The following is a 13,296-nucleotide window of genomic DNA, read 5'->3' as shown; positions in this document are numbered from 1 at the left end:
ATTGATCAATGTACAACGAAAATCCCAGTACCATTGCTCCAAAGGAAATGAAAACTAATTTTCATAAATTTTCCTTTTGGCTCAGCTTGTTGAGATTTGCAGGGAGCTGGAGCTTAGCCCAGCTAACATTTGGTGAAAGGCACATAAATAAGCCTGTGAACTGAAGATCATCAATCAAACAGGCGCAAACTTGAACATTTACTGGGTGGGAATTCGGGATGTACAGTATGCTTTTTGTTGGATAGCAATACATTTTATAAAAAAAGAAATTGCACATTTTTTCCTTCTCAGACACCTGGTTAATTATTTGGTTTATTGCACTCCCACAGGCATATAAATGTTAGTGTCGTTGTGTTCCAGCTATCTCAAATTCTTACTTATTACAAAAACAAAACACAAGTACCCTGTTTGCACTTCACACAATGACTTGTACCCCAAAAAGTAACACTGGTTGGGGAAAAAAAAAAGATTACATCAAACCCTTCAAAATGATCTTAAGCAGAAATGAAATGCAGCTTCCCAAAAGTATACTATATTTTTTGCATTCAATGTGTATATATATTCATAGCTTAATGTAAGATGTAACAAACTACAATTTCTTTGACAATATATCTCCATGTGCTTATAGTATAAATATAGAATTTGTAAAAATGTGTGATTTATTTCCCACTCAAAGTCAATATACAAGATCAAGACAAACAACAAACAGGACGGTTAAAGCTTGTCCATACATTCAAACTTGTCAAGCATGTTAACCATCACACGTAACGGGTGTCAGTAACATGGCGTCAGTCCATCTGTGACGGAATCCCCATCCTTCATATCCTCAGCTGACTCATGATGTTAGTGAGCGAGCTGATGCTCTCCTTCAGTTTGGAGTCTTCCTCCTTCCCCAGTGACACACCAGCCAGACGCATGGAACCGCTTGAGCCCAGGAGGCACGGCAAGCTGAAGAACACCTCCGCACCTACGCCGCCCCAGCCCTAAACAATCAGCACAGATCAACCACCCATTAAACACCAACTTCTTACGGTCACGTTTACCCAAGAAAGGTATTTAAAGGGTTCAGAGAACTTGATGATAAAACAGAGTTCCCAATAGATGTTTCTCTGCTGACGTGTCACCTGGGCAAGTGTGGCGATGGAGTGGACTTTCTTCCTATCGGTCAGGATGCTGTTTGTGATGTCAGCAACAGATAAACCAACAGACCATGAGCGCTGTCCTCGATTCCTCATGATGTCAAACGCTCTGGAGGGACACGTCAACTATTCAACTCCATATTCCAAAGTTCTTTCGTGAACCCTGTGCTGGACCTTACCTGCTGAGGATTGGTTTGGTGGAGCTCGATCCTGAGACTTCCAGCGGCTTTTGGGAGCCCGGCTCATTCTTACTCATCACAGGCACTGTTGTGTGACAACGTGCTGACAAGTTAGTATCAATAGGAAGCCGTACAAAACTAACTGGTGAAGCCAATACAAGTGAAAACAAAATAAAAATAAAATCAGACCATGGAAACGGTCCACAGAATGTTTGACATTCACCTTTGTTGTCCGAATGCTCGCCAATGACCCAAGCCTGTTTGTGCGTGTTTAAGGAAATATCCAGAATGTGACCGAGGCGCTCCGAGTCCAGATTGCAGCCCGCCCCGATGACATGTGTTGGAGGCAGGCCGCTCTGTCTCCATGCAACGTGCGTCATCACGTCCACTGGAGACGAGGCACAAACGCAATAATAGTCACTTGGATAATAATTTGCTTGTGTCCCAATACTTTTGTCCACAAAAGCCTTGATTTAATACCTGGCTGCGAAGCGATGATCATGACAGCGCCGGGGTTGAGACGCGCCAACGTCGGAATGATCCCTCTGAACAAGTCGACGTTGGTCTGGACCACGCTTACGTACGACTGGTCGCCGCTCCACGCGTTGGCGGTCACCACGATGACGTTGGAGCCCTTGGAGGCATTCAAATCTGACAAGAGTGGAGTGGAAATGTCAAAAGTGGCTGCTGCGTTGTCGACGGGAAGCACCGAGCAGAAGAGGAATGTGGGGAATTCCTTGCCAGCACAATTCCACCACGTAATCGAATCAAATGTTTTAGTGCAGGATTTTAAAAACGGACACAATGGGCCAGCTTGTTTATGGATGAGGTAAAAATAAATATTATTTGAATGAATGAATTATAGGACCCTTGGCCATAGTTTGCCTACCCCAGGTTGAGTGTGCACATTTTGTGTGGCTGCATTAAGAACGACTATAAATACCTTTGGACACTTCCACATTTGGCAGCCTGAATATCTCCAGATCTGTGCTGCCCCCTTTAGTGGAACTCTCAGCAACGTCAATGAAGACAAGTTTATCTACTTGACACTGAGGGAGAACAGAAGAAAAGGTACATTTTCTGTACAAGGCTGAGAATCAATTCAAAATGACAGACAGTCAATGATAACTGTCAACATCCTCGTTATCACTTTGCGATTATGACTATATTGTATATGAACAACAAACCTCTGAACCGCTGACAAAAAAATCAAAGGTATGGGGTATATGCCACGGAGGAGGCGGGACTTCCGACTTCCTGGTTTTCACACATCAGCTTTGTTTCCGTTTCCTGTTTGCGACAAGTTCTTTCGCTTCCGCCTTTGTGCCCCTCGGTTGCGCGTTCCCGTCGACGGGTGCGAGTGTGTAGTGTGTCTGTCTCAGTTGTACGAAGCATTTAAAGAGTTAGGGGGCACAGGGGTGGGGTGCAAATGTTGGAACGCGGCCATCAGTGGCCGGAAACGACGCTGATGTGTGAAACCCGGAAGTTGGAAGTCCGTGGCATCTACCCCATTGCGTAATCGTCCGCACACTTTCAAGTACAGTAAGTGCAGTGCAAAATACGGCTCCTATGTTTTCGAAGTTAGATGCATTGCAACGCTAGCATCTAAAGCAGGGGTGTCAAGCATACGGCCCGCGGGCCGGATAAGGCCCGCCAAGGGGTTTAATCCGGCCCGCGAATCAATTTTGTAAAGTTAAAAAAACTTTTGTAATCTCGGACCAATTAATCAGCCGGCCACAAAAACATATAAATTCATAATTTCACAAGCAGTCCTCAGATGAGCAATGCAACTTGTACACGGAATTGTCCTGAATGTCATTATTTTACGCACAACCTGAAATTACAGTTTGTTAAAAAAAATTTTTTTAATTATATACCGACATAAACGTGTTAAATAAGACACAAATTCAATTACTGGTAACATAAACACATATGACAAGGATTAACATCCTTATAACTTCATTAACCGCGCCACACAATGCATTCTGGGAACAATATTTATACAGAACAGGTAGATTTAACACGTCTGGAACTCATATAGTTACATGTTGCCTGCCATGTTACATTTGCATTCGTCTTATTTTTTTGAAACTATATGATTACAGTTGAGCACCATAATTTAGGGCTGACCCACAAATGGCTAAAATCTGCGTATTATTGACGGCAATTGTTTTTGTTATATACCATTATTACCGATCTGGCCCACTTGGTAATATAGTTTCCTCCATGCGGCCCCTGAGCTAATGTGTGTTTGACACCCCTGATCTAAAGTCAAGCTAGGATGGTGATGTGGCTTTCAATCCCAAATTGAAGTGGATTTCTTTTCACACTGAATATTTTCTGTTATCTGGGAGTCACAGTCAAATTGGCTTGATAGATGGATACAACTTGTCGCCTAGGAGTGACGTCACTTCTAGGCGAAAATCATTAAAAAAAAATCATAAAATCAACCCAATTTCTCATATATGAAAATGAATGAAAATTTGTATTTGGTTTGTTGGCAAATAAAAAATTCAACATTGTCAACAACAAAAAAAAAGACAAACAAAAAACAAATTCCATATATAAATTAATTGACAAATTAAAACTGTAGCTAGTTTTCATAATTTTTTCATCAAATGTTTTCAGGTTTAAAAAATAAAAAGCATTTTAATTTTTATTCCATTAACAAAAATATTTTCCCAATTTTAGTTGTATTGATTTCATTAACTATAATAACCTTGGTAGCAGGTGATCCTGCATCCTATTACGCCACTTTGGCCTGTAGTAGGCATTGGTCTGTGCTTCCATACGTGCAGCCAACAACACTTTTACATCTCCTGATCAATTTTCTACACCACTTATCCTCACTATAGTGAGCTGGATGACATCCCAGCGGATTTGAGACGGGCTCCCCCTGGACCGCTTGTGAGCCCATCGCTGTCTGAGAATCGCCACAGTGTTATTACTGTTAATCCTCCGGTCAGATTGACCCATTGTAAAGTTTGTAATTTTTTAAAGTAGTTATTATATTGGCTTAAGTACATGTTTACTGTTTCTGACTCCTTTTTTTTCCCTTTCTTTTTTTTTTTTTTATAACGGGTCAAATTGACCCACGAATATGAGAGCCGTACGATAGGAAACAATGTTACAAGTGGGTGAAATAAATCCCTGGGCATAAATGGGTACCAATTACTTTTTTTTTTTAGTACTGCAACATTACAAAGCTCTTGAGTCCATGCCTGTCCCTTCTTATGTAGCAGGTCAAATTGACCCATTTTGAAGTAGTACGTGTAGTGACACAATAAAAAAAAAAACAACTAATTATTCATGAACTATTGAGTTTCTGAATGTTACGGTCTTTCACCGTTCAAGGAATAAATCTTATGCACAATACTTTATTACAAGTTGCAAACCTTTGCCAAAATGCTCATCACGGCAGCCATTCCTAAATCCCCTCCTCCGATAACAGAGACTTTGTGGGCCGGGTGATCGTGGTGTCTGACGCTACCTGGAATTGAAAAAAGGTAAAGGCTGTTAAATGGCAAAGGCTGAGCACAAGGTGAGCACTTGAAAAGACGTACGTACTCTCATTGATCTGGAGATTGTTGACAAATGCCAGGAGCTCCTGTGGATCTTTCTGTCCTTGGGTGTTAGCGGACAGGGGAGGATCCTCTTGAAACTTGGAAGTCATCTCCTCCAGAAGATACACCACTGACGACTTGGGCTGCAACACGGGGAACGACTCATGAGAGCAAGCGACACTGAACATTTACAGACGAGAAGAACAACATACGTGATCCCAGTTGTGCAACACGGGAAGGTAAATGCGTCCTCGGGCGTCCACGTGTTTGCCCTCCCTGATTATCATGTCTGGTGTGGGCCTTAAGAGGCAAATGGGAGGGGTGACTGGGAAGGAGTCCATCAGCCACAACTGAATGGGGAAGTTGTAGGAGCGTCCTTTGAGAGTAAAAGACATCAGAATCCTTCATCACATGACATTGTTGTCAACCAGATGCTACCATATAAAAGTCTTACCTTCATACTTGACTGGAAGGTTGCCATTCAATTTCAGGAGCTCTTTCTGGGAGCCATCGTTGAATGCTACAATTTGTGACAGAAGTTAGTGAGACATTGTGGTTGTTGTATGTGTGTGGGCGAGAGGGAATTGTGCAGATACACAAAACTCACTATATTTGCCTACAGAAGGGATCATCCCAGGGAAGGTGTTCTCAATTTTGTCCAACTCCTCAATAGCAACATCATGGAACTTGTACTGAAATGAAACCGATATGCAGTTGGACAGCTGATCCATTCAATTTAGATATGACATACAGATTAATCACATTTTGTTGAAATTACTCATTACTCCTATTGTCTCTTATCAAATGCAATCTTGTTTATTCTAGTGTTTGTGTGGATTTCCTCCAGCATGGCTCAGGTGGGGCAGCATGGCGTATTGGATAGGGTGGTCGTTTCCCACACCGAACTTGTAGGTTCTATTCCATTTACAGTCAAAACACATCATGCATGTCGGTTAGCTGAAGATTCGAAATTTGTGCGAATTTAAAGTGTGAAATTGGTGAAAGGCAAGTACTGTACACCAAAAAAAGAAAACGTCTCTGGCCATGGAAAAGGCTTAACCTCACTGAAGACTATATAGCCACGTGATGTTTCTTGGTCTAAAAAAAATAGTTCAATAAATCGCTTTACTTGTATGTTAAATTTGTTTAGTTTCATTTCTGATGTAATGCAGTACAAGTGCTCTATTGACATTTACCAATTACAAGACGTCACCATTATAATAGAAGTTAGACAAATCACTTTTATTTATTTAACATATATTATACATACATTACATACATATATTATTAAAAAAATACATAATCGAATAAACACATTTACATTGTCAAAATGATTAAACGCTTCCGTGTTAATTTAGGAACGACTGAGTCACGGAGCTGGTCGAGCCAGTTGACAGATGACAGTGGCCAGCTTGTGTTAGCACGCTGTGCTTAGCCGGCCGAGTCATTTACGTTCTTCCTCACTGTTTTAATATCAAAATCTATTTTTTTTTTATTGTAACATCAACTTACCTTGGATAAGACCCGTTGTATTTTCTCCGAGCGAAGGTCCATCTATGGAAAGCTTATTTGACGGCGCTCACTTCGGTTCGTTCTTCCAGACAAACTGCACTAACTTCCGCAAACTTTCCCAAGTAGCTAAGGTAGTAACAGGCTCCGCCCCTCGCTTTTCCTAGTCAAATACGGTGGCCCGAGAGGAACACAACTAGATTGCCTATTGATAAATACGGTGTGTTTTAGTAAGAAAGATAAATGTAATTGTAATTTCTGCTCTGAATCTGTGTTCAAATGTCCTCCACAAGGCTATGTGTATATTCTGTGCTGTGTCTTAGGAATGTTCTCTAGCTAAACCCCTTCTGCTCTGTCCCCATTTTCTAAACTCGTCTTAAAACTCATTTTATCTGTGGCTTTTGACTCAGTATGATATTTGGCATGGTGGTTATTTTGAAAGTGCTGTATAAATATAGTTGAGTTGAGATATTCAACTCAAAACCCTGAACTTTGAGACTGGCTGGAGGGAATGCATGCTTATCACTACACTCCATTATTGCACAGCAAATTCCATAAAGACACAACCCTACGAGACAGACATTTGTTTCAAAGTATTTTACAAAGAAGCACAAATTACACGATTTGTGTAATTATAATCCAAATTCATGTGAAACATTATACACCTGTTCAGAAAATGAGATTCTGTCTTGATTGAAAGGAAATAAATAATGGGGAGAAAGAAGGGAAAATGTCACTTGCATCTAACAGCAGAAATATATGTGCATATTTTGCTCGTAAAGGTTATTTCTTCAATCGACTTCAAACAAAATCATGTATCCTCCAAGGTCCTTTTTGTTTCAATGTCATGTATCAGTTCTTTCAATGTTTGTGAAAACATGGGGCGAAAAGTGAAAACAACCAAACAAGGGTCCCATAAAATTCATGTATGTGCCACTGTGCTTTACATGAAATCATTGTCCTGTTGCTGGCCATTTTCAAGTGTTTCATTTCATTTTTTCCTCTTGGCATTCATCCTTTTCATCTCCTCTTGCTCTTTTTTCTCCTCCTCCAAATCTTCCTGCACAGCCATTTTCAGACTAACATAGGCAAGGGAAGAAAAAACATTAGCAAGCTCAAAACACACAAAATATCTGGAAATTGTGAAATCAAGGTAATCATTTATATTTACCTCCTTGCTTCTTCTTTCTGCATATCTCGCCAGCTGCTCTCCATGAATTTGAGAGCATAATCACTTTCGTCTTTGTATCTGTGTAGGTTGGTTAGAATAAATAAATACAATCATTCACTGACTTGATAGTAAAAGGTAGAAGTATATTAGCAACCCTTACTTGTTTCGGTCATATCCAAAAATTTCCTTGATGTGTTTGGAAACCTCCGCCTGCTCGTCATCTCCATCATCAATAAAGTCATCCATTTCAGAGTCATATTCGTCTTCCTCCTCGTATTTTCTCTTGTATGCTATAGTGATGGGTGGTAGTGTTGTACCTAGATAACAGTAAAAAACAGTATTTACTGATCTAACTAGAAATGCAGTCAAAAACAAAATAAGTGATGCATCTTACTGTGCATCCAATTGATTATACACACAAGAACATAGAAGGGCTAGATTCTATTTTTGTTCATTTAAATGGCTTCAAAGCATGCCCTCACATATAGAGGTGCAACAATTAATTGAATAATCAACAATTGAACAGTAATCTCTGATTTCTGTATTATTTCAGGAAAGCAGGCTGATTATCTTTGTTACACCTTAATTGAAAAAAAAAAATTATATAATATATATATATCCCTAATATTTCAGTGAATGTTGAAAGTACAGTGTACTTCAAGGGATAGCTTTAGAAAACTATTCCTGCTCCCCCCCTTCTGCCCCCGGTGTTCCGTCCTTCCACACGGCGGGAGGTGGGGTGGGCGCGGCTGCCCTCTCCGCTCCGCTGTCCGGCCCCTCTTCGGCGCCGGTGCCTGGGTGCGGGTGGTCCCCGGGGGCTGGGGGTCGGGGGTTGGGGGGCTGCCGGTTGGTCGGGGTGGGGTCGGGGGGCTTTGTTGGGGGGGGGGGGGGTGCTGGGGGTGGGGGGTGTCTGGGGGATTGGGGGCGGCTGGGGCTGGGTTGGGGTGGGTGGCGGGGGTGGATGGGGGGGGCGGGGGTTGGGGGCCGGTGGGGTGCCTGGTGGGCCTGCAGTGCCCCGTCCTGCTGCGTTGGGCCGGGGGCGCGGGCCGTGTTGGGGCGGGGGGTGCTCCTGCTCCTGGGTTTGCTCTCCGGCCGGTGGCCCTGGCGGGGCCCGGGGGTCGTCCTTTGGCGCTGCCGCGGCCTGGGGGGCCCTGAGGTGTTGCGCTTGCTCTGTTCCGGCGGGGGTCGACGGCTCCCCTCTTTGGTGGAGATTTTCATGCATGCCAGATCCACCACACCAGCATCTACCGAAACTCAGACACAATCTGTTTCCTCCTCAGGTTATTGAATCGGTGGAGGCTGGTGTCTGCGGATCTCACGCGGCTTCGTCTGTCCTTCCTTCCTTTTCTCGGTCTCTCCTTTGGTCTCTTGAGGCCTCCCTGATTTTATGTTTTTTGGATTTGTTGGGGTCTGGATGTTTCTTGGGCTGGGGAGGAGTTCTGGTGGGGGGTGTCTGGTCGGTGCTGGATTTCACCTTACTTGGTTTTCTTCGGTCCCCTCGGGTCTCCTGGTGTTCGGTTTAGGTGAACGGTATGAGATTTTTTCTAATAGGTTTTCTGGTGAGCTAACAAATACACGCACGCACGCACGCACGCACATACACATACTCACCCACACACACACACACAAAAAACAAACAAAAAAAAAAAATATATATATATATTAAAAAAAAAAAAAAAGAGCAATGATGATGACATTTCAGAATGAACAATACTGAGCTCTAAAAAAAAAAAAAAAAAAAAAGTCCAAAAGAGCACCCATGGAATGGCGCCACTCTACCAGCCCAAAGACAACGAATTGCAAAAGTCAGCGTTCAGCTGGACGAGTCATGGTGACTGTTTTGGGACGTTGATGGCGCAATACTGCTTCACTCGACACCAACTCACTTTATTTATTTTTTTTTACAAGTTTTCAAACTACAAACTGTGAAGAGTGTGTAAGAAAGTAACCGTGTATAAGAGAGCAATATATAATGTAACTGTACTGTACTGCACTGTGTATTATATTTTACCTGGTGGTCTATTCAGAGCTCTGGTTGGCTCTCCTGGTCTGGGGGTCATGCCAGGTCTTTGTGGCATCCCTGGTCGAGGAGGAAGTCCAGGTCTGGCTCCGTTGAAGTTTTTTGATGAGATGGTCTCGGACACCACGGTGCACTTGGGTCTCCCAGGTCCGGAACCAAAGCTGCCTAAGGGTTGCCTGTTGGGCGGGGGTCCTCCGCCAGGACCTCGACCCGGTCCGATCCCTGGTCCTCCGCCAGGACCTTGACCCGGTCCGATCCCTGGTCCTCCGCCAGGACCTCGACCCGGTCCGATCCCTGGTCCTCCGCCAGGACCTCGACCCGGTCCGATCCCTGGTCCTCCGCCAGGACCTCGACCCGGTCCGATCCCTGGCCGTCCGCTTGAGGTTTGACTCTGTCCCAAGCCTGGTGGCCGGCCCCCTCTCCCCGCAGGTTGACCCTGTAAGCCACTAGCACTAGCCTTTGGCTGTGCTGTTACCCCTGGTCTTGCCTGTGGTCGGTTCCCTTCTTTCGGACAGCCACTTGATGAAGGTCTGACCATGGAATTAGAACTTGATTTCTCTGCAGGATTGCTTCCAAACCTGGGTGGTTCTCCCTTTCCTAAAACTGGACGCTCCTGTTTTGCTGAGCTACCCTGAGTAGATCTGTTTTTTTGCGGGTTGCTATTTGAAGACTTGAGTTCTCTGACAGGCGTACCCTGAGGCTTGGACTGAGGCATGCCTGAAGGTCTTCCTTGAACAGATAAAGTGCTATCTTTTTTTAATCGAAGGTCACTTGAAACGGCGTATGCATGACTAGATGAATGACTAGATGAAGGCTTTGGGACTTGCTTGGCTGAAACTTGAGAAGTGGCGGCTTTTGAGGAAACGGGGATCTTGGGTCTTTCTCTCTCACCAGTGGTGACCTTGCCAGGTGTTGCTCCAGACTTTTTCATTACCCCATTGGACTGATTTGGCCTTTCTGATAAACTCTTTTGTGGTTTACAATTCTTTGGCTCTTTCTCAGACACGTTTTTTCTTACAGTACTAGAACTAGACAGAGGCTTGTGTTCCCTTTCTGTCTTCAAGTCTTTGTTGCGGTTCTTCGCTTTGCGTTCCATCTCTAACTCCTTTAACTCTTCAGCTGTGCGGAGCCTTTCCTCCTTCACTACCTTTGCTTTGAGCTCGACCGGTTCGTGCTGCTTCTTCTCAGCCAATTTGAGCAAGTCTGCAAAGTTCATGCAAGGAGGAGGCTTGGGAACACCTCTAGTTTTTTTAGGGGAGGCTCTGGAGCTACCACTGCTTGCACCAAAACTTGAGTTCTTGCCGGGTCTTAGAGGCTCTGGATCTTGATCGGGCTCAGAATCTGTCTGCTCATACTCATAATTGTCTTCATCATCCTCTGGGTCAACTGAGTAATTTCTAAATTTTTCTCCATTCTCTCTTCTTTCCATCTCCATTTCCTGCTTTGACCTCCTCTTCTTTGGAACGTCCACCAGAGGGATGCCATTGTAACCTCTGAAATTGTCTTTCGTTCTAGAAGCCATAGCTCTTGCTTTACGGTCAGACTTCAGCTCAACCCTTTTTGCCAGAAGATCCTCCTTCTGCTTCTTCAGTTCACTTTCTGAAACCAAATATAAATATAATTGTAGAAGCATTTCATAATGCATGCAAAACAATATGTATTTGTTACCTTTAAGTCTGGCCATATTGTGTCGCGTCTTCAGGAGAGCCTGCACAGCAGCAGGATTGACCCCTTTTGACTTGGGGTCCTTCTTAGGGGGGGCAGCTTGTAAACTGTATCTTTTCTGTAGAAAAGAAGATAACAAAAAACATGTCAAGAGAATTTTCTGCATTCAACATTTGACATGAAAAGACAAAGCAGGCTTTCATCATTGAGATAGTTGAAGTCAAGTGAAAGTCAGCAATGTGAACTACTACATCACTAATGGTGCCACTACATTCTCATCCTATAAAGTTTAGTCCAAATTTAAATTGTTTCTTTTTTCTTGTTTCGTTTTGTTTTGTACATCTGAAACAGCTTAACTTGTAATAAATAAGAGCAAGTAAATAAGAGCCGTTATTACTCCCAAAATCAACATACAGACAGCTCACAATGGGTCCAACAGTTTTTCATTGCAGATTTATGCTTGCCCCTCAAAGGCTACTATTACAACTACAAAAGTAAATAAATGTCATTATATGATGCCTCCTGCATTCAGTTATTATCAAGTTGAATGAATCTTAACCAACAAATTGATGGATAACATCAGAAGTAAACAGGGAGTGGTGGTGACAAGCACATTTTCAAGTAGCTACAGTGGGACTTTACAGTAGCCTACAAACGCTGCACATGACTAACGTAATTTGGAATACAGCCAACATTGTTGTGGAAAATATGCCCTCAAATTATTCAAAACAGGTCATGTTTAAAAATAAGATGTAAGATGAGCATTAGTGATGCTATGTTTATTTTTGTTAAAGAATGATTTATTGTTGTTAACGTAAGCATAGACTCCCTAGGGTCTGCTTAATATATACACATATATATTCCAATAAATAATTCCGTAAGTGTTACTTCGTTAGGTCAGTTCATGAGTGACATCATGGAACAGTGTATGTACTTATCGTAGTTAGTCAACTTTGTTCAGTTTCACTAGTATTACAACAAATTCGTATTAACTTGCACAGGTAACCACGGCAATCTAATGTTATTTTAATCCGCATTTAGAGCCCCCATAAACATGCTATGAGAGATGACTGTTAGCAGCATGTTTGTTAGATGCATCATTCGGATATGCCAGCTTGGCACTTGTGTGCCCACGCGATCGGACACTAACCCCAACTTTTCTTCGAAATTAAGACAATATTTGTGATCACTTTCCTTACCTGTATACTGCCGACGCCCTGGTTTTGAGTAGCGATTGACAGCACGTTGTCAAAGTCCATCATTTTAGCAGCATATAGCGTCAGCTGTCCTTTTCGAGGAGCAAAACTCCGGACGAAGGTTGTTTTTCTGCCAACAGCTCACACAGCTGTAACGCTGAATTTGGCGTTTTGTAAACGCCACGTATGTCTTATTAGCAAAAAAATTGTCAACTGTGTGGCGATTGTGTGGCAAACAGTAAGGTGTAAAACTACTTTGCGTCCCTAGCCTAGGTTAGCACTAAGTAGCAAAGGTAGCTAACACCACGTCAGGGCTAACCAAATAGCCAAGGACGTGAACTCTCCGATACGTTAGACTGCTAGAGACACTTCAGTCATATTCAGTCATTCTGAAATAAAACAATTAACTCAACCACAATACGAGACTGGTGTTTAGTCGATGTTAGCGACGAGAAACACCGAAATGTCAAAAGGACTTGGAGGCACTTTTGCGGAAATTAGATGGTTCAGTGTGACGTACTTCCGGCCCTAGAGTTGATCTTGATTTAAAAACGTTGTCTTTTCCTTACATAGTTGTAGCGGGATGTAATATTTACATTGAAGTTTTTTTTTGGCATCTAGTGGCACCAACCCAGTGTCAACAAACATAACTACATTTTAAAACGATTAGTTGAATAGTTCAGCGCGATTAAAATAAAATAAAAACCCAGCACTGACATAACTACACCACGTGAGGACGCTGTCATTAAGCACACGTCATACGTAGTACATCACTTGGAATTATCCAGAACTGCACTTTTACCTCACTATATCGATTTGACTCATTACAGGTACAAAGTACAATAAATTTATCC

General features: G+C 42.8%; 2 protein-coding genes across 3 annotated transcripts; both read right to left on the bottom strand.

Annotated features, from left to right (window-relative positions):
- Positions 1 to 294: 294 nt before the first annotated feature.
- Positions 295 to 6,817, bottom strand: uevld (UEV and lactate/malate dehyrogenase domains). Its single transcript, XM_086073385.1, has 12 exons — positions 6,394 to 6,817; positions 5,489 to 5,573; positions 5,336 to 5,401; positions 5,094 to 5,257; positions 4,886 to 5,024; positions 4,714 to 4,808; positions 2,262 to 2,367; positions 1,799 to 1,969; positions 1,542 to 1,706; positions 1,319 to 1,403; positions 1,125 to 1,248; positions 295 to 983 (listed from the first exon to the last, which is right to left on the bottom strand). Exons 1-12 carry the CDS (start codon positions 6,433 to 6,435, stop codon positions 819 to 821), a joined length of 1,407 nt encoding a protein of 468 aa, XP_085929511.1. The 5' UTR covers positions 6,436 to 6,817; the 3' UTR covers positions 295 to 818.
- Positions 6,818 to 7,196: 379 nt separating this feature from the next.
- On the bottom strand, positions 7,197 to 12,946 carry spty2d1 (SPT2 chromatin protein domain containing 1). 2 transcript variants are annotated; one of them, XM_086073383.1, is made up of 6 exons: positions 12,446 to 12,946; positions 11,250 to 11,364; positions 9,573 to 11,180; positions 7,722 to 7,878; positions 7,562 to 7,639; positions 7,197 to 7,469 (listed from the first exon to the last, which is right to left on the bottom strand). In XM_086073383.1, the coding sequence occupies exons 1-6, from the start codon at positions 12,506 to 12,508 to the stop codon at positions 7,382 to 7,384; spliced, it is 2,109 nt and encodes a 702-aa protein (XP_085929509.1). In that variant the 5' UTR covers positions 12,509 to 12,946; the 3' UTR covers positions 7,197 to 7,381. The 2 variants fall into 2 exon arrangements, with proteins under 2 accessions (XP_085929509.1, XP_085929510.1); XM_086073384.1 differs by lacking the exons at positions 7,197 to 7,469; positions 7,562 to 7,639 and having other exon boundaries at positions 7,728 to 9,167.
- Positions 12,947 to 13,296: the final 350 nt, after the last annotated feature.

The sequence above is a fragment of the Leptonotus elevatus genome, chromosome 4 (assembly GCF_054856555.1).
Source record: "Leptonotus elevatus isolate MCC_2025b chromosome 4, RoL_Lele_1.0, whole genome shotgun sequence".
Lineage (NCBI taxonomy): Eukaryota > Metazoa > Chordata > Actinopteri > Syngnathiformes > Syngnathidae > Leptonotus > Leptonotus elevatus.
This window is presented reverse-complemented; position numbering and strand designations above follow the sequence as displayed.

What these genes read in the sequence shown, in the direction of transcription:
- uevld (XM_086073385.1), bottom strand. Translation starts at nt 6,435, where the DNA reads ATGGACCTTCGCTCGGAGAAAATACAACGGGTCTTATCCAAG. An exon ending in CCTTCCAGTCAAGTATGAAG is followed by an intron (nt 5,258 to 5,335) that starts GTAAGACTTTTA and finishes TTACTCTCAAAG; the next exon opens with GACGCTCCTACAACTTCCCC. An exon ending in AAATGTGGAAGTGTCCAAAG is followed by an intron (nt 1,970 to 2,261) that starts GTATTTATAGTC and finishes CACTCTTGTCAG; the next exon opens with ATTTGAATGCCTCCAAGGGC.
- spty2d1 (XM_086073383.1), bottom strand. Translation starts at nt 12,508, where the DNA reads ATGATGGACTTTGACAACGTGCTGTCAATCGCTACTCAAAACCAGGGC. An exon ending in AGGGCGTCGGCAGTATACAG is followed by an intron (nt 11,365 to 12,445) that starts GTAAGGAAAGTG and finishes TCTTTTCTACAG; the next exon opens with AAAAGATACAGTTTACAAGC. An exon ending in CAGAAAGAAGAAGCAAGGAG is followed by an intron (nt 7,470 to 7,561) that starts GTAAATATAAAT and finishes TGCCTATGTTAG; the next exon opens with TCTGAAAATGGCTGTGCAGG.